This window comes from Rousettus aegyptiacus, unplaced genomic scaffold, assembly GCF_014176215.1.
Source record: "Rousettus aegyptiacus isolate mRouAeg1 unplaced genomic scaffold, mRouAeg1.p scaffold_m13_p_6, whole genome shotgun sequence".
Classification (NCBI taxonomy): domain Eukaryota; kingdom Metazoa; phylum Chordata; class Mammalia; order Chiroptera; family Pteropodidae; genus Rousettus; species Rousettus aegyptiacus.
The window spans coordinates 23,924,894-23,952,485 of NW_023416309.1; the positions used below are offsets into that span (position 1 = coordinate 23,924,894).

Below are 27,592 nucleotides of genomic sequence, written 5' to 3' on the forward strand. Positions count from 1 at the left end.
TTCACCCTTTGAAAGTGCACAGTGTATTGATTTTTAGTATAACCACAAGGTTGTGTGAACTTAGCACGAATTCCAGAAGTTTTCATCTTCCCACAAAGAAACCCTGTATTCATGAGCAATCATTCCTTATCTTCCCCCTATCCCCCGCTCCTAACAACCACTAATCTACTTTCTAATGTTCTGTTTTCCATTACACTGAACTCTGTTGTAACTTAATGGTTAGATGAAATGGGGCGGGGGTGGGGGGTTGGGTAGAAGCTGCATGAACAAACTTGTTGGGCCTAGCCACTTATTTTCAACTTCTCACTTCTAGGCCCCAGTGCAAAGGGAAGCTGGTCTGGGGAGCCTGTGAGTCTTGATTCTCTTTTACTGTTTGTGATTAAATTTACCAGTCTAAAATAGTGAATGGTAACTTGTGAAAAGTTGAGACTGACTTGATAATGAAGTTAATTTGTGACAAACACCCTTTTGAATTCTAAATGCAGAATCACCAACAAAAGGATCACAGTTCCTCTACCTTTTGTTCTGTAAATTTTACACTAATCGGAATTTAAGTTATACAGGACTTCTTCAGTCAAAACCAGAAAACAGGTAGCTTGAACAGATTGCAGGCATGGATATATGTGTCAAATATGCCTTTAATAAATCCTTTGGATTTCACCCCATTGCCCTAGTATGAAATCATGAAGGAAGAATTTTGAAGGCAGGAGGGGTTTAATTTAAAGGAGGAGGGGAAGCACTGATCCTCAGCAGTTTTCCCTGAGTAGTAGAAAGAATAAGACATTGAGAAGTGCTAAGGAAATACAACGAACCACTGGGGACCTAGGGGACTGCTCACTGGATGCTCTTAGCTGGTAATAAAAATTTATTAGCTGTGATGTGTTCTTAATTGCTCAACTCTCCTGGCCTATCCCAGATGGTTTCTTAAAGAACCAGAGTGTGCTGGACCTTCTCCTGAAGTTTCCACTTTTTATGTAGCTGTGTTTTTTCAGAGTACCACATGTGGCTCTCCTTTGTAGAATTGCTTGGCAAAGCAGTTCCAGGAACCGGCAAACTTCCTCCAGGCCACTGTGATGGAGAGAAGGGAGGATGGACACCCTCCTCCCGCCCCCGCCCCCCAAACCATGCCTATTAGGAAGTAGGTGTTGGGGAAACTAGTGAATATGTACGGAAACCTAAACACACCAGAGTTGGGAGTGGTTGGCGGACATTTTACAGTAAACGTGGTAATTGCTTAATGCAGGTGCCCTTTAGTCTCCTGTTCTTTTTCTCCCTTGTGTTATTGTAAGTGACAGGTACCTGAGGCTTGGAATTGGCATTTGAAACAAATGCAGTAATCGAGATTAACGTATCAAAATGTTGTGGTTTAAAAAGTGCTTTGAATAGAGTTGAGTCCATTTGAAACAAGTACTTCCTTTCTGAAAAGATGAAATTTCCTTCAAGGATGGTTGGTTTTTCTGTTTATTCTGTTAAAACATAGGTAGGGGGAGGGATCTACAGAAGACTTTTTCATCTGCATTGAATTGTGCCTGACCCCCTTTTAATCTGTTCTTTGAAATTCAGTAATGCCTGTCCTTGACCTCACCTCCAAAAAAATTCCCAGTAGGGAAATAAAGTAAAAAATGAAACTCCTCTTATCTACCCTTACTCTTCATCTCCTGGATTCCCACTGCTTTGCAACAGCTGCTTTTTAACCATTTTGTTAATTTCCTTCCAGTAGCTACTCAATGAACGTGTAAATGAATCCATGTGGTGCTGTTTACTGACATGTCCAAACCCTCTCAGCATCATCCTAAAAGTGACATAATATTAAGCTTGTTGAATTTCTCTGCTCCAGTAAAACTATGTGGCCTAGGTATTTTAATTACAGTAAGCCCTCACTTAACATTGGAGATAGGTTCTTGGACCTGCAGCCAAACAATGTATAATGAAACCAATTTTACCACAGGCCGATTGATATAAATAAGAGTTAAGTTCCTTCAGCATCTCATCAGCTTTATAACGAAACGATATTAAACAAAGTGACGTTATGTGAGGACCTGCTGTATAACCTTTTGAGATGTAGTGACTTATGGAGAGTTATGAATTGATGCACATACCCCAGAATTGAACTTATTTGCCATATGAGAAGGAGCTTTGTATTCTGGTTATTGACTTGGGATTGCGTCTAGAAACTGCAGAACAGTCCTTCTTTGTTAATTTCTTTGAACTATCTCTTTAAGAAGAGGGACCAAACGTAGTACAAGGAGGCCCTTTGGAGTAATAGCAGGACTCACGTTCATGGTTGCTGATGAGTTCCTCTGTTTTGTGCTTCTCGGGGTGTGTTGGTTCAAATTAAAAATAGAGCTCTAATTAAAATGGGTGTTCTCTCTGGAAATAAGAACTATATTTCAATTAGTAAATTTCCTGTTTCCTTAACATGTGTTTTTTTTGTTTGTTTCCTTTTAATTTTTTTAAACAGCAAGCCAGGGCTGAGCAGGAAGAAGAATTCATCAGCAACACTTTATTCAAGAAAATTCAGGCTTTGCAGAAGGAGAAAGAAACCCTTGCTGTAAATTATGAGAAGGAAGAAGAGTTCCTCACTAATGAGCTCTCCAGAAAATTGATGCAGGTAAATTATCTTTTCTCTCCTGTCATCTTCCTTGCCTGTTTTCCTCTCTAGGAAAAAAATGACTTTGATAGAGCACTTTCCTTAAAACATTCGCTGATGAGGTTGTAGCGAATGTTCTTTAGAGTTAAAAATACTGAGTAAAGATGGCAGCAGTGTGATACTGAAGACGGTGGTGCCTTAGCTTATCTGCTTAAGGAAGGCAAGATAGTCTATATGCTGAGCATTTCAAGAAATCACTGACCCTGAGGCCTCAGCATGGCAGTAAATGCTGCATGTAGTATTTTGGAAATATAGGATTAACACCAAATATGAGATTTCTTTCTCCTTTTATGTTGAATCTATAATGAATACATAAACATTTTAGGCAGCCTTTTGCAGTGAAATATGAGACTATAAGGTAAATGTCCATTTTAGAGGGGGGAAAAAGTTAAGTGTCTGTGCTCCGTGGTTAAAATGATATATAATCATGTTCAAAGGTAAGTAATATGTTACTGAACAAATATCAAACTATTAAAACTTAACATTAATCACTAGTAGTATATAGAAGATACCACACAAAACATATAGGAAGGTTTGATTATTCTAGTTCAGAGACTCTCCTCCCTCCCCTTTTTTTCCTCAAAACTTACTGGTAAAGTACAAAAGTAAAATTCATTTAGTGCAAACATTTTGGGGATTACTTAGAATGAATGTAAGAATAAGTAGGATATTGAGCTTTCATTATTTAACATAGCTTGTCCAAAATAGTGAACAGGTATAAAATTATCCTAGAAGTACCATTAATATTTTGTCAGATGGCTGTGAAAGGCAGAAACACCCCCTTGTATTTCCTGTTCGCTGTCATCACTAACAATTTCTTTCAATAATTTGGTTGGCATGTGTATTTAAGTGAGGTTATAATAAAAGGATATTCGAGGCTTTTTAAAAACTTTCTAAATTTTTTTCTTAGCCTCCATACCAAAGATTATTTTATAAAAGACCAGAAGCTTTGGTATATAAACTTTAGCATTAAGACCATGCAGTGGTCCGAGCAACTGTTAACTCCATCTTCTTTTATTCTCATTTATCTGTCTGATTACTGAAGATACCATGACAGTCTTGCACAAAATTTGATTTATATGGCAGTTGTTGAAATGTGAAGAATAGAGGTACCCAGGCATTTTCGTCTAGCAGAGTTTTATGACAAAATTATTGCATGAACACTTTTTTGTTCATGTGTATTCTGATTTTGAGAAAAAATGATGGAGAAGTTTGGCCTTTGACTCTATCTCACCTTGGCATCATTAGACACCTTATTCTTCATGTTGCTTCTAGATCTGTGAAGATGCAATTATGGTTTGTTTTGCTGAGTTTGGTGTGTGATCAGATATCCTTATTTTTAACACTGTAAGAAACCTTTTTTGTTTTCAACGCTCATGATTGTTTGTATTTAGAGTCTTTGACCAAGTACATTATAAAGCATTCAGAACCTAGCCAATCACATTCCTTTTCTCTAAAAGACTCATCTTCGTTGTGAGTACTTCTGTAGTGTGTAGTTGATAATCAGCCTCTCATTCACTGACCATCACCACCCACCTACTATTCAGGGACATTTCAGATTATTAAATAAGACTGAAAACATAAGAGCCATGTACAAAAGAAAAGGAAGTTAGTTACAGTAATATACTTGGCATAAGAAAGTGTTGAACTTAAAAATTTAAGTTCTGAGCATCCTATACAGCTATCACCTGGAGAAATATAGTGATTTTCTTTCATAATTCTTATATCTAAAAAATGGTTTTACTTGGTCAGGAGAAAAAAAATGCATGTATTAAAAAATTAATTTTTTTGAGGAGCATTGACTCTTTCTAAAGAGCTATGTCTATTCTGTGTCATAGGTGAAACCTCAGTGTAAGCATCAGGGGGTAAATAACCCTAGAAACTCTCTTCTATTGTTGGCCAGTTGGAGAGACCTCAGATAGCTGCAGGGTGTAAGAGCTGTGGGCCTGCGTTATCCATCCTCCAGGCTTCCCAGTATATATTTCCTTAAGGGTTTCAGCCAGTTCTTTGTTGAAGGCTCACATTTTCTGCCACCCAGTGTGGAAGAACTGCTCTCCATCTGGAAGGTTTTTAGGGTAATTGGTACCAATAGACTTTTCCAACTGTGTAATTACTTTAATACGCCTCTCTAAGACATTTGCTTCTGGATAGAGCTTTGTTATGAAAAGCCTGCTAAGAGAAATGGTACTGCAGGTGCCACTAATAGACAAATGAATGAATTGACCTTGTTCACCATGAAAGTGTTTAGCATTTTTCACCCAAAGGCCACTGAGAGGCTATTTATAGAACAGTTTTGGTTTTGTCATTATGCTTTGGCTGTTGTCTCTCATAGTGATTGAACATTGCTTTTATGTGCATTTCAAAGGAATTCTTTGGGCCTGAGAACAAACCAAGATTATGGCTATGGAGGAGATACCTCCCTTCCAGTCTGCTGTGACTGAGCTGGTATCTAATACCTTTAAAAACTGAATCAAGCTTTTTTAGGTGTAGATAAGAGGAAATCCCTTCGCCCTTTTAGAAGGTCAAGCATGAAAGAGTTTAAGTACCTCCATATATGTTAATGCTCACTTAAACATACACACACACCGAGCAGCTTTTCTCCCTTACTTTCGTGTCTGTCTAATAGATAGATACAAAATTATGTCTTCAGTTTATAAAAACTCTTGTCTGAAAAACCTGTGTGCTGAGCTCAGACTGTGGGATTAGTTATCTGACTAGTGAGAAATTGTCCTGTAAAGAACCTTCTTATACTTCTGGTAAATTCAGCACAAGCTTGCATCAGAACTTAATTCTGCCCTGAAATGCACTGAAGAGAGGTAGTTTAATCATAATTTGTAATTAAAATTTACAACAAATGGTTTGTGAGCAAGCTCTTCATCAGAATTTGATATAGAACATGTTTATTAAATAAAAAGTCTAATGCAGTATAGCGAATGTAGACAACGATATTGTATTAGAATCATACTTGCTAAATTCCCACTCTTTGGGAAACTAAGTATAATTATTGCTTAAACTCTTCTCAATCAATGCCACTGTCAAAAGTTAGCGCATACTTCTTCCTTTTATTAAAACCCGGAGCAGAATAGAGATAAGAAGAGTACTGGATATTACACAGATTTTGGATTCATTTCAATCTAATCCATCTTTCAAATTTCAGACCTTAAAATAATAAATAGGGTTATAGTATTGTAATTTTGATTTACATTTGAAGTTGGATGTGGTCCTCAGAAGATAATACCACTATAGCAATAATTGAAATTACAGGGGGCACATTCTTATTGATTATTAAAAGTACTTTAAAAATAAGTTTTCTGGATCTCTTGCTAAGTGGCGTGGCTTATTATTAACTTGCTCCCTAAGATTAGAATGCCTCCTGGAATTAAAGTGCTTGAAGTTTCCAAGCATCTATTGAAAGATGATATTTAGAGGAAAGGAAGGAAGTTGTGGGCAAAAGCCACCGCTGAAACTGCCACTACCAAATGATTTATAGCTGAGCAATTCAGAAGAATATCATTCAAAAGCATTATTCTTTCATCTCCCTTAGCACAGGAATAAAACTGGGAGGGAGGAAGAATTTCAGCAAGTTTCCAAATCTGCCTGTTCATCTAGACAAAGGCATGCCACTTCATTTGCCTTCTCCCTCTTTTTGCCTCAATTCTAGAGTAGTTTCTCCTTCCAATACCATTTTAATTGATTTAGTCTTCTGGAGTGTTTGCTTCCCAAACCTCAGAAAGGCTGTCTCTCTGGGTAGCAGACGTGTCTGCAGGTATCAGAAATGAGCCTAGACTCCCAGTACCCTTCTTCTCAAGCATGTACTCCAGAATCTGAGACTGCCTTTTTTTTCCCTCCTAGTTTCCTAGGTCATTAAGTAAAATCACATGTCATGGAGATAAATATGTATGTAATTGTTAATTTCAAGGATTGCCATTGCATCCATTCAAATGAAAACTTGGTTCTCCCCATGGCAGGGGAGAAGAGACTTGAAATATATTCTTCATTACAGTGGCTAGACCAGTGTGGCCCACTTGGCTTTTAGTTTTTCAGGGCTGTTAATGCTGGTCAGAAAAACTGCTGTCACCTAATAGCTGACAAAACTGTTGGGGCATTGTGTGCGTGCGTGCGTGTGTGTGTGTGTGTGTGTGTGTGTGTGTGTGTGTGTGTTGCTTTTCATTCCAAATTCTCTGATGTTCAGCTTTGTCTGTTTCCCGTTTCTTTTCATGGAGCAGGAGGCTTACACGCTGCATTCCTGATACATCATCTGCAGAGAGCTCCTGGGATGTTTTTAAGCATTTTAGATGCTGCAAGCACCAGAGGCCAAATTAGAAACCAGAAATTTCCTGTTGGTAGCATGCCAGAAATCTCTCAGTCCAACATCATTTGCATTACGATTAGAACATATAATAATGTTGATGCAGTTCTTTAGTCTTAAGGAAGCATTGAGTTTCTTTTAAAGTGTATGTTTGTGTGTTCACATTGTGGTTAGACTTGATGTACCAACACAGACTCCCAAAAATGTAAGGGCAAGAGGAAGGGCTTAGAAGCTTCCCATTCTGACTTTGGACAAAATGTAAGAAAATGTAAGTAGAGAGAAATTAACAGTAAAAGGGAAAATAAAAATAATTAGATGAAGCTAAGGCGAGAGGTTGCTTTATTCACCAGAGTAGGGGTGAGCATTTTATTTCGAGTTGGAAAGGTGAATCTTGGTTATTGAAAGATAGCTCTTTCTGGAAATGCTTTTTAAATGCTTGTAAAACTTTGCAGTTACTAATTTGCATTGTTTTGCATTTTGGGGGTAGGTTCTTTTTTATTTTTAAACTATGAACTACAGTCAGCTAAGTCAGGAATTACCTTAAAATATAGAGTTATAACCTGCTGCTGTCTTCACCTTCCTCTTTATTCATAAACTAAATTAAGAATGATGAGTCTTTTAATTTACAACAATGTCTCAACTTAAAATGAAACTTTGTCTGGGTTAAACATTCTCTATACCTTAGAAGAGGAAACTGCTAGTTTTTACAAAATGAATTTTCAGTGCAGTAGGCTGGCTCCAGAGCCTAAAGGACTACTTTGTCTTATTTGTGGAGCATCATTTTCTAACCTTCTTCCTAACCATACTTCTTTAAAAGTGTTACGACTTTTAAGTAGCATCATGCTATTGGAAATCTAGGAAACTTAATCTTACTTAACCCTTCAGGTGTGCTCAGGTGCATAGGAAGCCTCATATTGTACTAGATTCACTCCAAAGTGAGGGTGTGACTCTAGTCCCTGTGTTGAAAACTCTGAAAAGGAAATAACATTTAAATAATAATGAATTTCCTGGAAGGACCTTTTCCTCCCTTGCAGAAGTTATATGTGCTGTCTTCTCTAGAAAATGACAGATTAGATAATTTCAGACAAACCTCACTGAGCATGAATGAAAGCTTAACAAAATATTTTTACATTGGTATTAAAAGCACTAAAAAACTAACAAGATAGTGAAGAACTATTGGGCTGAGAGTCAGAAGAACATGGAACTTGAGAGAAGAACCCAGCCTTTTGTCCTGAGAGCGTTTGCTCTTCGTTAGGAAACAGCTGAGAAACTGAGTTGTGGTTTTGGTAGATGTATGGAGCTGGGGTTATAGAAATCAAATCTCGGGTCTGGCCAAAAGTGGAGACAATGAGAAATCACCCCCACTTCAAGATGGAATGATAAAGAGCTACACCTTTAGGCTATAAGAGCATTTCAGTTTTGGGTCGGGTAGATCCAGACTGGATGGTGTCTACCAGAAGAGAATGCAGTTTCTGGAGGCAGATACCATCAGTTTAGGCCACCCTGAAATGTGCCTGATCTCGTCTGATCTCAGAAGTAGGGGCGGGCCTGGTTAGTACTTAAACGGGATACCACCTTGGAAGACCAGGTGCTGTAAGCATTAAAAAACAAAAATTTCAAATACGTTGTCCAGCACACAAGAAGAACCAGGTATATGGATATATGAGATCTCATGAATGGTAAACCAATATGAAGAATAGAACAGAAATGAACTTTACAGATAATTTAGGTATCGAAATGATCAAATATGGACTACAAAGCAACCATGCTTACTACATTCAAAGAAATAAAAGACAAGCTTGAAACTTTGTTAGGAAACCGGAAATACATCACAGCTCTTCTTGCAAACATTCAAAAGGTAAGTGAATAACTTATGAATAACAAATGGCAATACATTTGAAATTTTAGATGAAACAAAGGCTTAGAAAAACATAACTTTTTACAACTGAATGAGGAAGAAATAGAAAATGTCAGTTTTCTAACTATTACAGAAATCGAATCAGTGATCAATAGCCTTCCTAGAAAAAGAATTCCAGGCTTGGTTAGGTCACTAAGACTTGTACAAAACATTCAATGATGAAATAATGTTATTCTCTTTAAGCTCTAAAGTAAAAAAAAAAAGTGCGCGCGTGTGTGTGTGTGTGTGCACACGCATACCTCCCAGCTTATTTTAAGTTCACATCATTCTCGAACTTAATGAGTACAGCTCAAGAAAGGCAAATTATAGTGAAATGTTTTGTCAATCAGCAAAAATCTTAAATAAAATATGAGGAAAATGAATTTAACAATATAGTAAAAGGATAATGCATCATGACCAGGTTGCATTCATACAAAGAATTCAGTGTTAGTTTTACAATAAAAAATGTGTAAGTGTAATTTGCCACACTCATGGAATAAAAACTTAAAAATTATGTTCATATTTAATAGATAGAAGAAAAGGACTTGATAAAATGTAACAATTCATGATAAAATCATAGCGGACCAAGAATGGAACTTAAACATATTAAAATAGTGTCTACAAAAAGGCTACCAAACATTGTGTTGAATTAAGAAGTTAATGACTTTCCCTTTAAAATCAAGAACAAGACCAGGATGTCTGCTATATTTACTTCTGTTCATTATTTTTATAGATTCCTAGCCAGTACAGAAAAGCAAGAAAAAGAGAAAAGATGTAAGCATTGAAAAGGGGAATTAAAATTGCCACCTATTTATGGTTAGGTAATTGGAAAATCTTGAAGAACTTACAGGTAAATAATTGGAATTAAGAGTATTTCTTTATATCAGCAACAACCAGTTAAATGTGAAAACTTATAACATCTAAAATCTTGAGAATGTATTAACTGCTACAGACAATAATAGAACACTGTAAAAGTTATGGGGGCTGTTGAAATTTTAAATAAGTTGCTCATTGCAGTAGTATCAGAGCAGAATCTTGGAGAAGAGCAAGCTAGTCATGTGGATTTCTGAGGGAAAAGCATTAGAGCCAGAGAAAACAAATTCCTTAGGCCTAGAGGTGGGATTGTGCCTGTCATGTAGGAGGAGCAGCGGAGAGGTATGTGTAGTTGGAGAAGAGCCTTGGGAGACCGCGGGGAGGAGTAAGAGATGGGATTGGAGGTAGTGGGTCTGGGGCTTTGATTGCCAGCATGCAGATCGGGTAAGGCCTTTTGAGCCATAGTTAAGACTTTGACTTTCACTCAGAGATGGGAGCCACTGAAGGGAGTTTTAGCAAAGTAGTGCAGTGATCTTGCTTTGATTGCTGTGTTGAGAAGAGATTATGAAATGGGGGCCAAGGGGAGAACAAGGATATTCTATAATCCACACTAAGAGACAGGCTGGATTATCTAGGATGGTAGTGAAGGTGGTAACCGTTGTTTCTGGGTGCATTTTTAAGGAATGTCCTATAGAATGTCAGGGTAGATTAGGAGTGGGTGTGAGCAAAAGATAGGATTAAGGAAGACTTAGAGGTTTTGGCTTCAATGATAAGAAGAATAGAATTACCATAATTTAAGATAGAAAAGACAGAAAGTGGAGTAGACTTGAAATGAAAAGGTCAGAAGTCCAGTTGAGATGTCTAGACATCCAAATGGAAATAATAAATAAGCAGCTGGACAGAGGTTCTCAGCAGAGACATCTGTCCTCGCGATATCAATTTGAGAGTGTTGTCATTGATTAATTAATGCCTAGAGAAGAGAACCAAAGATGTATTATAGGAAATCATGTAAAGAGAATGCAGGAGTGGGAGAAGATATTTACAACATATATAACTGTGACATGAAAAACAGATATCCCAGAAGAAAATTGGCAAGAAGCTTGAACAGACTCTTCACATAAGCAGATTACCAAATGGTCAGTAAACGAGAAAGTATACAACTCCATTAGTAATCAGGAAAGGTGAGATGTTACTAGAGGATTCTCATTCACTGCTGTCAGAGAATGGAAATGGTTATAACCATGTTGAAACGATTTGGCATTACCTAATGCAGACAAAATACTCATTGTCTATGACCCAGCAGTTCCACTCCAGGATTTATTTCATAATGTGTGCACATGTGCACCAGATGTATAGAAGAATGTTCTTTGGGGTATTGTTCATAAATGTAAAAAGAAAACTAGAAATGACCCAAATACCCATCACCCATAGAGTAGATAAATTGTGATATACTCATCCAGGGGGATACTATAAGGCAATAAAAGTACAGATCACAATTGGACTCACTAACATGGGTGAATGAAACCACAAATTCATTTAGCAGAAGAAGCTAGACAAAAAAGAATACAGAAGCAATACTAATGTTGAGAAGTAAACACATAAGCAGCAAAAATTTAAAAAAAAAAGATGCAAGGAGGTGAATACCTTAAAAATCAGGAGAGTGATTACCTCTAGCAGATGTGAGGCTGTGATCAGGAAAAGGTGATAGGCAGGGATTTGGAGGAGCTGGCAGTGTTATATGTGGGTGATAGTCACCTAAGAGTAATACATCTACTAATGGTCTCCTTTATACTTACCTACTTGTTTTGTTCATCCTGAGGTTAAATCTAGGGGTAAACAGTCTATAGAAAGTAAGGATATTATCACTTATCCAATCAGTATTTGCATAGGTAAGCCTTTTCTAGATGTTCTTGAGTTAGTCCTGGTCACTGCTCTTCATAATGCTTGCAGCCCTGTAAGGGTGGTTGAGAATGTACCCATGTGTTCGAGGGTAAGGACAGGCTTGAAGCCCGAGACTTAGGTTCTACCCTTGGATCCACCCCTTACGAGCTGTGTGACTTTGGGCAGGTTACCTCACCTCCCTAAGTTGCATTTCATCCTTTGTAAAATGCAGACGGTAGTATCTGCCATAAATTCTGGTGATTGAGTGTATTGATGTATGTAAAGTGCTTTGTACATAATAACTAGTGCTTCGAAGTATTAGCTGCTTTTAGAAGTTACAATAAAAGGGATTTGAACAACACCATACAATACAATGTCCTCGGCACAGCTTAAAGGAGGGGTCCTATACCTTATGCTGAAACACTGTGGAAGATGTCTTTTGAGCCATCCTCCAGTTTCAGTAATTTGGAGGGAGGGATTCAGGGACTCAAGGCAGAGGGCACAGTGTAAGCAGGGGGCAGAAAATGTGCAGCAGCGTGTGTTACAATGGGTCAGTGTGACCAGCAGGGCTTGCAGTCGGTAAGCCCCTGGACCAGAGTGAGATCCAGAAGTGCTTGGCCAGCATATTGAGTTTCATTTTAAAACAACTTAAAAGTTTTGCTTTTAACCACAGTTGCCACCACTCCTGGCACTTAGGCTCATCCATTCTTTGTTTTCTGAATGCTTGGACCCCGAAGGCATTTCTGGACCCTGAAGGCATTTCTATTTACAAACCTTACACTGTCACTTGGGCTGAGTGTGGAAATAGCAGGAGTAAAGCAGGGGAAGATTTCATAGGGTCTTGGTCGTGGAGGGACTTGAGTCATGCTAATGAGACTTAGTCTGTATGTCATAGGGAGCCATTGAAGGGTTTTGAGCACTATGTTGATGTAATAGGGTTTGTCTGCCAGGATGACTAGATCCAGGGAGATCCGTCAGGAGACTCGTACTGATGGTAGCCCAGTGGAGAGGAATGAAAGACCTGAGCTAGACTGAGGCCATGACCACAGAAAGAAGAGGTTGTGTGTGGCAGCTGTTATGGAGGCTGACTTCATGCCATAAGCTGTGAGGTGTTGACTGAGAATAATGGTACCAGTAACAGAAGTGGGAGGGAGTGGGGATGAATGTGGGCCCACACGGCATTTAGTGGAGATGTATTGAGTTTGAAGTGGGAGGCTGCCTTTCTGCTCAGTGGAACAGTTGAAAAGTTGGTTTTTGAGAGAGACTCGATGTTCTAAGAGATAGTTTTGAACTGTTTTTCAAAGCTCATGTTAATAACATGATAATTGTTGTTTACAATCCAGTAACTTAATGTAGCTATGTCCTACGGTGGCCTTTGTTTTGTTCAATGCAGATAGCTCTAGGCCTTGGTAGGTGTCAGTAAACAAAGGATGTTGCTTGCAGGACTATGATTATTACACAGAGAGAAATGTTAGTGTTAACTAGTTAAAAGAGAGGTGGGACATCTTGATTTATTTTCAAATTGCACTGAGAAAGCTGAGTCCTGAGGCTGGTGGCTGGAAGGTTTGCCTTGCTTGGCATGGGCTGGATGGACAGCAAGCCCAGACTTGCAAACACGCTTTACCTAGCCTGGCATCTGGCAGACCGGGGGCTTGCTGCCCTGGCTAAACAGCCAGCCTGCGTGTGCACCTGTGGTGGTACTCTCAGGTGAATGCTTTTTAATGCTTCTGCTGCTAGCGAGAATTTTGCCCGAAATAAAAATCACATAGCAGGGAGTTCTTGAAGCTCTTAGTAAAAGGACTGTTTCACTGAAACAGCTCCAGAAAGCTTTTGTAAATAGTTAAGACAATGATTATTGATAATTGAATGATGTTTAAGTATAGTCTGTTTTAAATCAAATTAATGCTGTACTTGTATTTTTTAATGGGCTGGAAGTTTGCTTTGGGACTCCACACATAATTAGTGGACAACAATAAGAAAATGCTTAAGTTTTAGTATTTAGAATTTTACAAGTTTATAGTTGTAACTTTGCTTATGGCTTTTTCAGTTATGTTACTATATTTTTCATGCTGGATCCTAAGGAGCAAACCTTTATATAATCCTAATTCCAATGACAATGTACAGTACTGCAGTGAATCATCTGTTATGTAATGTGAATTCAGTTCCACGGGTTTTTTGTTTGTTTGTTTCTTTGATTAATGTTAATAATGTATTGCACAAATAAGAGTTTTAAGACTATTCCATGATCTTTGAGAATCATTTTATAATGAGTGTATTTACAGAAAATTCTGATTTTGAAAAAACTTTTAATCTATCTAAGTAAGCATTTTGCTTTAAACATATTTAAGGCAAACACATGAGTTTTATTTCAAACACATTAATAGAATTTGCTGGACTATCTACTTCTTAGTATGAATTATTTTTGTTCTAGTTCAGGATCTCTGACCTTCTTACAAGATTTAAAATTGTTCATAAAGCATTTATACCTTTGATTAGAAATTTCAAACTATGCCTAGAATTTTATGCCTGTATCGAAGTTGCTACTGAGAGGTGAAACTCAAGTTTATTTCTGATAGCCTTGAGTCAGCCTAAACCAGGCTTCTTTTCAGGGTTTTGTTTGTGGTGTCATAAGCTATAGCTTTAAAATAGGTGGATTCAATGTATTGGTTTAAGCCCCGTTGGGGCCTAATAGCTTGAATTTACATGGCATCTTATTTAAAACACAAACAATTTCTGAATTTTTCTCAGGCAAACTGTTATGATGGAAACTATGGTTATGAGTTCCTCAAAATCCCTTCCTCTATTCTTTCCCCTTCTTCTTGTTCATCTTAACTCTTGTCTCATGATTTTTGGGGCGGAGGAGGGGTTTCTCTGTTTCTCTCTGTGTTTCTCTTTTTATTTCTGGATTCTTTGTTCCAGGGAAGAAGCATATTTTCTGTTTCTAGTGCCCTGCATCTAAATTGCATGTCACTTGAGAGGTGGCAGATTCAGCTCTGTCTTTTGGGGATGATGAAAACTGAATCTTTGGCAAGTAGAGTTAGATCTCAGAATGACTTGACATTTTCCAAATGGGTTAGTATAACTCAAGGACCTTACTTGAGTTCTGGTAATGAGAACTTTACTGTCATAGTTTCTTTAGGGTATAGCTCTTGAGAAGGAAAAAAACCTTTAAACCTTCAAATAGAGAGCTTTTTTAGATTTTATTAATTAGATATTGACATTATTAGACCATCTGTTCTAAATATGAATATTTTCCTCTAAGCCAATGAGGACCTTACCTTTTCTCAGATTAACATTCTGTGACAAATGCTGCTTGGTAGGGAAGAAGTTTTTCAGTGTTAGATTGCATTCTTTATTGTTTTTAATTTATCTCAGGGCAGAAGCCATAATACTACAAAAAGGGGGGAGGGCGGTTTTTCAAATAAAAATGGCAGCAATTAAAAACATATTAGAGGAAAGTACAGCTACTATGAAGAAAATTTATGCTAACAGTTTAAAGGTTGTAAAACTAAAGTTCATTTTTCTAAAACCAGTAAGTATCATTTAAGCTTGGTGCTGTTATTAGGGCAGGAGCAATACCTTAAGTATACCATTCACCTACCATTAGCATAGTATCCACAAATAGAAGACATAGCAAATGTTTATAGACTAAAACTATCAGGTGAAGATGTACACATTTTGCTATTTTTCCTCATAAGACATTTTGGGTCTTTTGTGTATGACATGTCAGGAACTCTTCTTGTTCTCTGTCCATTCTTCTTAGTTCTTTTAATTACTGCTTGATCTTGCAGAACCTGAGTTTTAAAGAGCTAGCTAAAAATAGACTTGTCACTGTAAGCACCTCTTCACATCTGCTTTTTTCTGTGTCCTTGCAAGGTTGACCAGCTTTTTTTGGAGTTGCACATCAAAAACAGTTGGAGAAAAAAATCAGCAACTGTTTAGTCAACATTTCTAGTGTCAGAAGACATTCTCAGATTTCAAACTTAAAATATATACACACACACACACACACACACACACACACACTCTCAGAGCAGGAGAAGTTGTGTCAATTACGGAGAGGATCAGGGAGCCATTTTGAGGTTGATCAGGCCCTGATGAGCTTTCTCTGTTGTCCATTGTGCCATACACAGAGTTTGCAGAGAAACATAGCCACTGAAACAATGGCACCGAAAGCTAGTTACACTGAGTTAAGAGAGTTGGGCGAGCCTACATGGCTCATTACTGTGTTTAATCATTTGACTTTCCAGACTCCAAGGGTTGCACTAGGCAGTAGTGGGTGGAAGAGTCTGAAGCTGACTCCTCTTAGGTTTGCCTAGTATCCGGTGGGAGAACACAGGTTTGGGGTTCAGAACAGATTGTGGGTTCCAAACTCTCTTGCTTTCCAGCTGAATGGACTTGATCTGGTAACCTATTTTTTACACATGAAGTAGGAGTGATCATGCCTGCCTAATGCATGTGAAGAACCTAGTAAACAGTGTCTACCTGAAGATACGGTTTTGAAGGGAAAACTAAGAATCAGCGTCAATTTAAATCAAATAAAATGGGGTCCTTTGTTGTTTTTTAATAGTTTTTATGTAATCTATCCTTGGTTCTGAAAATATTTGGCCCTGTGGATATTGTTTCTTCCAGTCCCTACTCTGATCTGCAATTTAGATGTTGGAAACAATGCATAGTTATTAATGAAAACCCTACTTGTGTGTCTACTGGATTTATTTTATTCCCTTTTGGTTTTGAAGGTTGGAGTAAATTTTTTTAAATTTTCTCTTGCAGTGGCACCATAATCTTATCTTTAAATTCCATAAATAAGAAGCTTTCTGTCTAGATTTTTAGGAAAGATATAGAAGGTGCGATGTATAATCTCATTATAGAAAGATAATGAATTGTCTGGATTTTTGCCAAAGTATACTTACTAGTACATTGGAAAATAGCATTCAGAATAATTTACTAAGTATGTTTTGTGATTGTAGCATCACTTCCGTCTCTACATGCATTATATAAATCTGAGTAAACTGTATTTAATAAAAACCATAAATTTTTTAAAAATTTATTAATGTTTACATCTATGGTATAAAATTTTTAAAAGTACCAAAGGGTGTGGATGTGTGTTGAAAAATAAGTTTCCTTTCTTATCTCATTCCCTAGCCCTCCAATTCTTCTCTACAGAGACAACCGCTTATGTTTTTTAAAATTGAAATCTGTGTTTGCATGGTTTCATACTCATATATATTTGCCCTATCATTTCTCAACCTTTTGGCTAAGATCAAGTGCCTGTGTATTTGCACTATAATTTTGGGTTATTAGGGAATCACTTAGGAAGAGGTTACTAGGTATACATTTGAATATATGAGCAGAACTGAGTAATATAACTTTTGTGATGGTGTCTCTTAACTCAGTGTAACCAGCTTTTGGTGCCATTGTTTCAGTGGCTTTTCAGTGTCTTGATTTACACATCTGTATTTTGTTTTTTTGTTTTTTCCTTTTCCAGTTGCAACATGAGAAAGCCGAATTGGAACAGCATCTCGAGCAGGAGCAGGAATTCCAGGTCAACAAACTGATGAAGAAAATTAAAAAACTGGAGAATGATACCATTTCTAAGCAGCTTACGTTAGAGCAGGTAAGAATCTGTAGTTCTCTCTATACTTTTTTCCTCATAACAACTGTTCTTTCGAGATTTAAGATGCCCTGAGGAATATAAGTGAAAAATATTTTTCAGCTTTTTCTTCTCACAGTGGAGACTTCATTTCTGAAGTAAGCATTGACAGGTCTGCAAAGCACCTGCTCACTTTCTAACACACTTTCTCTTTTTTTAACCACAATTAATAAACTTTCAGGAGATGTGTTGTACTGATTTATAGGCAGGAAATGTTAGGTTCCTTTTGCAAAGGGGAAAGAACGTGTTTTTAACCACAGGGTAGTTTCTGTGAAGGTTCCTGAGACAGTGTTGCTATGGAACTAAAACTTCTCTTTCAGGGGTTCTTCAGAACAAACAATAGCATTTTTCTTTTTTGAATTATTAGCGATCTTATGTGAACGCTTTCTTTTTCCAACTAGAATTGTTAATACAGTTATGGAGTCAGAGACTTGGTTGCACATCCAGTTCAGCCACTAACTAGTTGTATGAATTAACTTAACTTCTTTGGTACCAGTTTTCCATTTGTAAACAGAGAGGGACAAACTAAAACCAGAAATGGTATGTTCTACAGAAGGTAGAAAGTAACAGTTCACAATCCTTTGCCCTTGGCAGACTTTGGAAATTGATCACAGTTCTTACCTTGGGAGTCTAGACTGGTCCTTATACTCGAGCACACAGATCTCTGTGAGCTGCCATTCTCTGTCCGTCCAGGTTGATATGTCAGAAATGCTTGTCAATCCCTGGCATATATCCTCCCTAATGCTTTTCCCATACTCAAGTGTCTTGAAATTTCATTTTCCCTAAGCTAAATTATAAAAGGCTGACCATAGTGTGCCACTGTTTCCGTGTAAAATTCAGTGTACTGATTAACATCTTCCAGCTCTTGGTAATTTGGATCCTGATTAACGTTTTGATGATTTGGCTAAACCTTTCGTGCAGAGTTGTCCGATTTTTCCCAACTTTAGGATCTTTCTGTGTATCCGTGCTGACTGGTTCTGAAATCACCCTCAGAACTGCTTTAGCATCATCATTGTCCCTGAGAATGAAATGGCGATGGGAATGTGGGGTTTGAGAAGTTAGGGTTTGTTTTAAACGAGTCTAGCAAACTTTTGGTTTTTTGTGTTATTCTTATGTCTTACCTATATGTCAAAGGGAGGAATATTACTGGGTTTTCCAACACTATGAATAATGACCCAAAAAAAATTTCTCCATCTCTTCCATGTAAAAGTTAAAAAAATAAAAAATAAATTCCATTTCCAAGGGTTGGCTATTTTATACATACCCAGAGTAATCTGTCCTTACTATTTATCTTCAGAATTCAGATGCAGTATCTAAATTGGGAACACTCCTCCCTCACAGTTTAAAAACATTTTGTTCCAAAGTTCACCTGTTTAATTCTCAGGAAGGGCTGTAGCCCTTTCTGTACAAGTTCAAGCTTTGAAGATTCTTGTTTAAATCCCTGATACACCAAGTACTTGTTATTGGTGCTTGGTAATCAAGAATTAACCAAGTGAAATTCTCACAGTAATGAGTATTGTGAAACCTTCACTTAGTCATAGCCTTCACAGTGATGGTGGTTGGTTTAAATAGCTTTGCTCTTGTATTTGTTCACAGACTCCTAAGGAGATTTTGGGACATGGGCTATGACCCCCAGGGTTCAGCTGTGACCACAAGGTGGAGGTAGTGGCCCAGTGTCAGGGAAGGGCAGCCCCTGACAGAGAGGATGGCTTGCTGCACCCTCTTAAGACTCTTTGGGGACTGTAGTAGCCGAACCCCTTTAAAATGAGGCCCAAGGCATACATTCTTCCCAAGTTAATGAGTTAGTGCATTTTTAGGTTTATTTCAGACCTCAACAGTAAAAAAATGGATTTCCGCAATGGAATATGTGCTTTGCTAAGCCTTATCCTAGAAAGAAACCTCAGATTCAGGACATCAAGTCCCTATTTTATTTAAGACGGAGAAATTTAAACATTACCATAATATTTCCCCCCCTTTGTTTTGAATATGTCCAGGATGATTAAATGTGGAGATTTTACTCCATATTTTGTTTAGCTATAAATAATTTTAATCAGTGTTTAGGGGAAATGTTTACCTTTTTCCTCCAGTAGAAATAAATCTCTTCTGTGTTTCCATGGATGTGATCTTACCCTCACTTACAGTCATCGCTTGGGATTATGTATGTCATAGTCTGTATTATATAAGGTATCCTACACTGTAGATTATTATCAGAAGAGCAAAGGCACATATTACACTATGCTTTATAATTTATATATTACATACACCTTTGTTCTTCTATGTGACCAATTAAAATTATAAGCTATTCGAAGGCAATTATCCAATGTGTCTCGTGCCCTACCATGGCTTCGTTGGAAGAGTTTAAGTGTGGATTTGGACAGGTGAGTGGAGAGCAGTCATTGTATTTTTGAAGGCAGTATAGTGTTTAGAGTCTGGGCACTGTACTTGAAAGGAACCAGATGTGAACCTGTTTCCTCAGCTTGATATCGTAGTTCACTCTTTTTCCAAAACCAGCTTTGTTGAGATATAATTCCTATACCATACCAATCATCTATTTAAAGTGTACAATTGAATGGTTTTTAGTAAATTCAGAGTTGTTATCATAACCACAATCAATTTTACAATATTTTCATCACCTCAAAAAGAAACCCAGTACCCTTCAACTGTCTCTCAATTCCCTATCCCACTTAATCAAGAACCACTCTACTTTCTGTCTCTGTATATGTGCCCATTTTGGATACTTTATATAAATGGAATTATATAATATGTGGTCTTTTGTGACTGACTTCTTTCACTTAACATGATGCTTTTATCCATGTTGTGGCGTATATCAGTACTTCATTCCTTTTCCCGGCCAAATAATGTTCCACTGTATGGATATACCACATTTTTGTTTATCCATACATCGTTCGATAGACTTTTGGGTTGTTTCAACCATTTGGTTATTATGAATAATTCTATGAATATTCATATGCAATTTTTTATGTGGACATCTGTTTTTATGGGGGGTGGGAAGGTGATGTATATATACCTAGGAGTTGAATTGCTGGGTTACGTGGTAACTCTGTGTTTACCTTTTGCAAGGATTGCCAGACATTTCCAAAGTGGTTGCATCATACTGATTATAGCCATCCTGGTGAATGTGAAGTGGTATCTCATTGTGGTTTTATAGTTCCCTAATGGCTGTTGATGTTGAGCATCTTTTCAGGTGCTTTTTGGCCATTTGTGTATCTTTGGGAAAATGTTTATTCAAGGTCTATTTATAATTGAATTGTAAGGGTTCCTTATATAGTTGAGATACAAGTCCTATATCAGATATATCACTGGCAAATATTTTTTCCTATTCCGTGTGCTTTTAACTTTCTCGATAAAGTCCTTTGAAGTGTAGAAGTTTTTAATTCTGGTGAAGTCCAATCTATCTTATTTTTTTCCTCTTGTTGCTTGTGCTTTTGGTGTTATATCTTAGAATCCATTGCCAAATCTAAGGTATGTTTTCTTCTAAGTTTTATACTTTCGGCTCTTTTATTTAGATCTTCAATTCATTTTGAGTTAATTTTTGTATATGGTGTGAGATAAGGGTCTAGATTCATTCTTTTGTATGTGGCTCTCCATTTGTCTCAGTCAATTCATTTTTGATCCTTAGTTTCCTTATCTATAAAATGGCAACAATAGCAGGCTTATGTTAGGTACAGTGAAGGGAAGAGAGTATAAAGTGATTCACATAATGCCTGCTACATAAGCACTCAACATGAGGGTAGGTACTGCTATTAATTTAAAAATCCATATTTTGAACCTAATGGGTTGAGCCTGAAGAGGGATATTGGGAGGCCTTCTGCCAGGGATTTGTATTGGCCCTAACATGTTTGTTTTGAAGGTACAGCTTGGGTTGTAATGGTTTTTAAGTAGGCACCTGTCTATTATCTGTAAAGCAGAATGTAACCTGATTTGAAACAGTCTTGACCTTTTTTTCAGAGTAGATTCCAGTTAACTCACATGCCAGAAGGTCCTCATCATAAGTTTTTTTCTCTAAAAGCCAGACCTTCAGCATGGGCACCCTAATTAGTCAGGTAGCACTTACCCTCTTTGGCCCAAAATCTGGGATCCTTTCATTCTTCAAATAGGGAATGTTAACAGCTTGATCATCAAGGTCTTGGGGCTGGAAATGGTTCTGTTCTCTTGGTGTTTTGCTTATAGAAATCCCATAGGATATTGGAGCTGGAAGGCCATGCTATAGGGAAGTCTACTTTTGTCCCCAAACACTAGTGGAGACATGAGACAATGGGAAAATCATGAGGAAATCCAGAGGCAAGAGTACCAAATCTCTTGCTAGGATTTGGGACAACAGCCTGCTGTTCCCACATTTCCTTTCCCTCCTTGTTGCAGGTGGGCGGGGGGATGGGCGTGGTGTGATTGGAGGCCGCTCGCTGCTCAGTGATAGACCAGTTTGGCTTGTAAGTGGCCTCACCTGCTCACACTGCTTTTTCGGAAATGGAAACCCAGGGAGAAAAGAAGAGGCCTTCCTCAAACTGTGAAGCAAATGAGTCCTTATCCTTTATGTTACCCTTTTGGCATCTATTTAGCATTCTGAATCTTTAACAATTTGTAAGCATGTGTAAAAAAGCGTGTTTAGAATAATGTCAGATTGTGAAATCTTTGCAGCACCTACAGTATTAGTCTAATGAACTGGATTTGACCAGTCAACATGACTTTAGTGCTGTTAGGGGCCCTTTTTAACAAATAATGGTGGCCAGTGCCTGTAAACTCTATTTGAAGATTTTCGTTCAATGTATGTTTACTGTTAGTCTTTTATTGGTGTTCACATTTTCTTAGGTAAGAACATTTAGAACTTGGAATATTCTCTTAATGTAAAGAAATCTTCATCTGAACGATTTCTGCCAATTAGGAAAGATTTTCCTTACCTTTCTGGAGAAGAATACCTAGCATTAAAAGGCACATACTATTAAGTGAGGTTCAGCTCAGCAGATGTGAGCTTCTGTGTAATTGGTTCCGAAAATTGTCTTATGGGAAAGAAAAAAAGAGTAACCATAAATAGATGGACTAGCTACTTAACCAGTATGAGGTAGTACAATAGAAAAATCCTGGAATAAATTAGTAGAGAATTAGTCATATACTTTGGCTAAATAACACTTATCGAATGAACAAGATTGCCTGCCATGTACCAGATACCTTAGTTTTTTCCCCTGTAGTTGGCTCGGTGTAGTTTTCTTGGTTAGTCCTGGAATTTGAGGTATATTTTCTTATCCAAGATGTCCTTTCCTACCGAAGCACAGACATCCATGTTTAATGGTCAGAATTAGAAGTAGAATGGTAAGTTTTTTATTCATTATCATTTATTTGTAATGACAGTATTTTAGCTTGTGTAGATTAGGGACACTCTTCCTTAATCTCACTTCCATGTAAATAAACTGTGACCACTATTGTGACACAGGCATAATATCTAACTTGTAAGTTTGTTGGGAGAATTTTCCATCTTGCCTCTCCTCACATTCTATGCATGTTGAATTTCTTTCATCCCTATGAAGCAGAAGTATTCCAATATGACTACACAGCAAGAAATAAGTTTACATGGTAACCAAACATAGTGATGTTTTTGTAATTGCATGTATGACTGGAATAAGTTTCATCAAACAAGCTTACATGCTTTGCACTGATTTTCTATTCAATCCTATTTCATTTTTAGCAAAATGTAGGTCATGACTGACTCAACTGATTTCACAATCCAGTAATGGGTCGTGACCTGCCAGTTGAGAAAGATGCTCTCATGTGCCCAGTGCTTTCCTGCCTTAGATCTTCATGTGTCTGTTTCCTCTGTCTGGACCACCTTCTCCCTCCCCTGTCCCATCCTTGTTCATCTTAACGACTTTCCTCCTTCAGTCACTTAGGGGTCTGGGCTACGAAGTATTTTCTCTTGTAATACTTGGTACACAAATAGCAATTAACAAACAATCAAATTGTTTCTTCTCTATAAATTCCCTAGAAGGTAAAGGAGAGAAGGCACAATGTTGACCTTATACTATATCCCTGGTGAATCACATCGAGTAAGGTCTCCAAAAATTGTAGCTGCTGCCATTAACAATAAAAGATGCTATCTAATGTTTATGGTAAATGACATTATATTATTATATATGGTAAATGACATATAAATATCCAGGAAAATGCATGTGCATATTATTTGAGCCTCAAATGCCTCACTACCTTCCTTGACTTGGTTATTTGTCTGTTTAATTTATGAATCGATATGCTCCTGTGTCATCTCTGACACTGCCACTTTGACTTTCTTTTTGTCCATGCTGCAGCCAGTGCATGGACAAAATGCACACATCCTACATTAATTCAGCACACCTTTATTATGTGCTTGCACTCTGCCACAAACTCTGCTAAGAAGGGTTTCTGGCCTCATGGAGGGAGGCCAGTGGATCTATGAACAGTGAATCAGGATGCTCTGTGGAAGGCAGAGCGTTACCACCATACCAACTGAGCAGGACCCTTGATTAGTTAACTGACACGGACTGGATAGATCTAAGTCTAGCTTGTTGCAAGGAAGTGAGGATGTGAGAGGAGACAGCACTGGGAGAGAAGGTATGCAGTAAAAAGTGTATGGAGGTACTGCATGGAGCAGAGATGCTGAGAACAGAGCTCCTGAAGAAAACGTGAAGTTGTTACTGGGCAAGCAAAAAGAAGGGATTTTGGCAGATTGTGTATACAGTCTCTGAGGGCATGTTATAATTTGCTGCCCTGCTTTTAATGTTTTCTGGTAAAACATAATTCATCTCTGCACATTTAGACAGGCTGCTTTGGGGGCACAGTCACACAGTAAACCCTAAAATCCACTTGATGGGAATTTGATTGTAGCAAATCCTTGTAGATGTTTAGGCCACATGAGAAGCTTTGGAACAAGTATTTTACTTACTGCTCATTTGGTAGAGGCAGGAAGAAGCTGAAAAATAAGCGGGATTTAGTGCCTTGCAAGAAGGTAAACTAGGGGAAATATGTAGTACTCAAAAGAAGCTTCGGAAGGCATCTGTTCAGTGAATTGGTTTTAAAATCCAGGAGCTGTCAGGATGATGTCATGAAGCATACTGAGGGGTCTCAACTCCAGGTCTGTGAAAGTAGACTCCGAGCTTGGTCAGGGACACAAATAAGTCTCTCTGCAGAGTGTAACCAAAAGTAAAAAGAAAAAGAAAAGGAATTCCCCAGAATTCCTTCCCTAAACCCCATTTCAATTAATTACGAAAACTCATACACTGTCTTCTATTTTTGTTAAGCTTTATTTTGAAGCATCAGATACCACTTGCCACGTGGATCATTTTGTATGAACAGTGTTACATGATGGCAGGGAAAATGTTCAAAATGCGTTTCCTATGTAGAAGAACCTCATCGTGATCTAACTGTATCTCTGGCCATGCACTGGAAGTGAAGACTTTGCCTGTTAAATTGAAGGGCATTGGTGTGCTACAGTAAGGGCAGTAAAATCCAGAGATACTATACTGAGACTTCCTAGTTGCTTGTAATTTTGAAATGAACAAAGTCTGTTTCTTCATGACCAGAACAAGAATTTGGTTGGTGACTTAGAAGGGCCATCCTCCCTTCACTTAACCATGGCAAATGAATGAATGGCTAAGTAAATCCCAACAATTCTGTGTAAGGAAGTGGGTGGATGTGGTAATGACTAGAAAGAAATGATTCCTTTTATCTAAGAACTTCCATTTTGGATAAAGCACATCAAGAAACATTTCCCTAATGTTTTTTTCTTAAGGGAGCTTATTTTACATAATGGACAGATGATAGTCACTGATGTAACTTCTTTCCCAGGGACTTCTCCATGGCACCCTTAATGTAGCAAGAGGATGTACACCCAATACTTTTTGAAACCTGCTTCCACCAATGGTATTTATTTGCTAAAAAAGAGTCCCCTAAAATTATAAACTCAGTAAGCAAATTTGTATAATATGGTGCTGATATCCAAGTGGTGAAAACCTAAGTCCAGAAATCATGTAAATCTGAGTTATTATACATGTGTCTTGTTCATAAAGCCTTTTATTTCTCAATATCATTGAACAAAAGCAAAATTTATTGAGTTGGTATGCTATGAAATAGTGTCATTTTCACATATTGATGGGATATTAATGTGGTCCTGAAGTTATATCCATTAAAAAAAAAAACAATTTTTATAAGAACACAGTTTTTGAGAAGAAAACAGTTGTGAGTTGTGGTAAAGAAGATTAATTCTGGGCCAAATGGAAAATTCTCAATCTTCCAGATAGCAAAGTCTTTGCTATCATTTATCCCCTGAGAGTTTATTGGCTCATTCTGCATTTTATATATGTAAATTCACATCCTAAATTAATGGATATGCTATTAAATTATATTAGGAAATAGTAAGTTTTTAGGATTAGATGTCTTTAAATTTTTTCTGTTGAAAATAGTAAATGTTCATTGGGGACAGGAAAAAAAGATAAATTGTCATCAATATTATTTTCACCCAAGAGACAGCCCAATTTATCTTGCCATATATACACACACACACACACACACACACACACACACACACACATACACACACACACACTATATACTTGTTATATATTTCTTTATGATTTTTTATATCAATTTTTTTCTTTATCAGTGTATTTCTGAGGTATGTAGATAGATTTCTTTTCAACTGTAATTTTTGACCTCCTACACTTGAAAGTAACCATCCTTTTACTCCTTTTCTCTTGATCTTCACTGACAGACCTCCATTGATTCTTCTGTGCTCAGCATTGCACGAGCTGTAGTGATGACCTAGAACTTGTTTTCAATTCAGAAACCAGTCTCAGCTTGATTAATCAAATAGGTACCTTGGGGACTCTGAGGTCTGTGAACACCTGTCTTAACTCATCTGTAACACAATTTGGCTGCTTGATTTCTTTAAAAAAAAAAAAAAATTGTTCCAGAAGGCGAGGGTCAGATGCCTCTTGCCTATGAGGAGAATTGCCAGGGCTGAGCAAAATTCCACTGATTGCCTGAACAGATGCCAACAGAGGCAGTGTTTAAGTTTTACTTTACTTGTCTCCGTTGCTTTAATTTGTGAAGGCTTTGCTGTGAAGCAAGGACCATTGTGCATTGTTCTCAGCTCTTTTCATGTCAGTTGCACATGTTGTATTTTAATAGCTCCCTCATGGATCCTATTAGTCACTTCTTTCCTATGTCCAGCAGGTCCTCAACGTCATTTCTTTATAACGTTGATGAGATGCTGTAGGAACTAAACTCTTGTTTATGTCAATTAGCCTCTGGTAAAATTGGTTTCATTATACATTGTTTTGCTTAAAGTTCCAGAACCTGTCAACAACGTTAAATGAGAACTTACTATATGTATGTAAAACCTTGATTCACTCAGGTGTATTGGCAAAGAACAGCAGGTTGAGGTAACAGCTTTTATTGTCTCTGCTCTACTAGGAATAAACAGTCTTAGCCCATATGGGCTGCTATAACAAGACTGGCTTATAAACAAGGGAAATTTACTTCTCACAGTTCTGGAGCCTGGAAGTCTAAGATCATCAGGGTGCCAGCTTGACAATTCTGGTGACAGCCCTCTTAAGGGCTGCACACTGCCTACGTCTTGAATCGTCACATGGCAGAGAACAGAGCAATAAGCAGTAAGTTCTCTCACAACTCTTAGGACACTAATCCCAACACGGGGGTCCCACTCTCATGACATCAACTGAATCCCGAGAGTACATTCCAAAGGCCCCATCTCAAAATACCATCAGGGTATAGGTTGGGGATTTAGGCGTCAACATATGAATTGGGGGGAAGGGCACAAACATTCACTCCATTGCAAAGACTGTGTTCATTGTTTTAGTCATTTTCTGAATATTGTGCTTTTTGTTTTCCCAGATGATTCTGGTATACCTTCAGAGTCACTGCTTCGAGTATCTTTGGTATTACATAATAAGTTGTTCAGAAATTGGGCTAAACTGTTAATGGCTTTTAGATACTACCTAACCTGGAAGGTTTTTGGTGATTGTTGTGTTAATCCCCATCACACACTTGTTTTCTTAGGATTTGCCTCTTAAAAAAAAAAAAAAAAATCTAGCCAACTAAGAGTTTGGTTAACATAGGTCCTAGAGAGTGTACTTGTTTCTTCTTTTAAACATCAGGTACATTGCTTATGTCATCATCATTCTAAGTGCTTTTTGCTATAAGCCGTAACAAACTATGTTTGTGTTCTGTTTATATGGTAGCTTTATATAATGGGCTTTTCCTTCTCTTTATTATCTTGGATTAGTAATAATGGACTGCCTCCCAAATATATGTTTTTAAAAAAATGTTTTTGAATTTTTCAGCACAGTTGACATACAGTATTCTCCTTTTAAGTCAGATGTTTGA

The 27,592-nt window shown here is 37.6% G+C and overlaps 1 protein-coding gene across 1 annotated transcript in view; it reads left to right on the forward strand.

Moving 5' to 3' along the window:
• Positions 1-27,592, forward strand: part of CCDC6 (coiled-coil domain containing 6) — a 97,629-nt gene that overhangs the window by 44,748 nt on the left and 25,289 nt on the right. The window contains exons 2-3 of the mRNA XM_016127619.2: positions 2,462-2,611; positions 17,039-17,167. Coding sequence (XP_015983105.1) covers positions 2,462-2,611; positions 17,039-17,167 — 279 coding nt within the window. The remainder of the gene's footprint in view (positions 1-2,461; positions 2,612-17,038; positions 17,168-27,592) is intronic.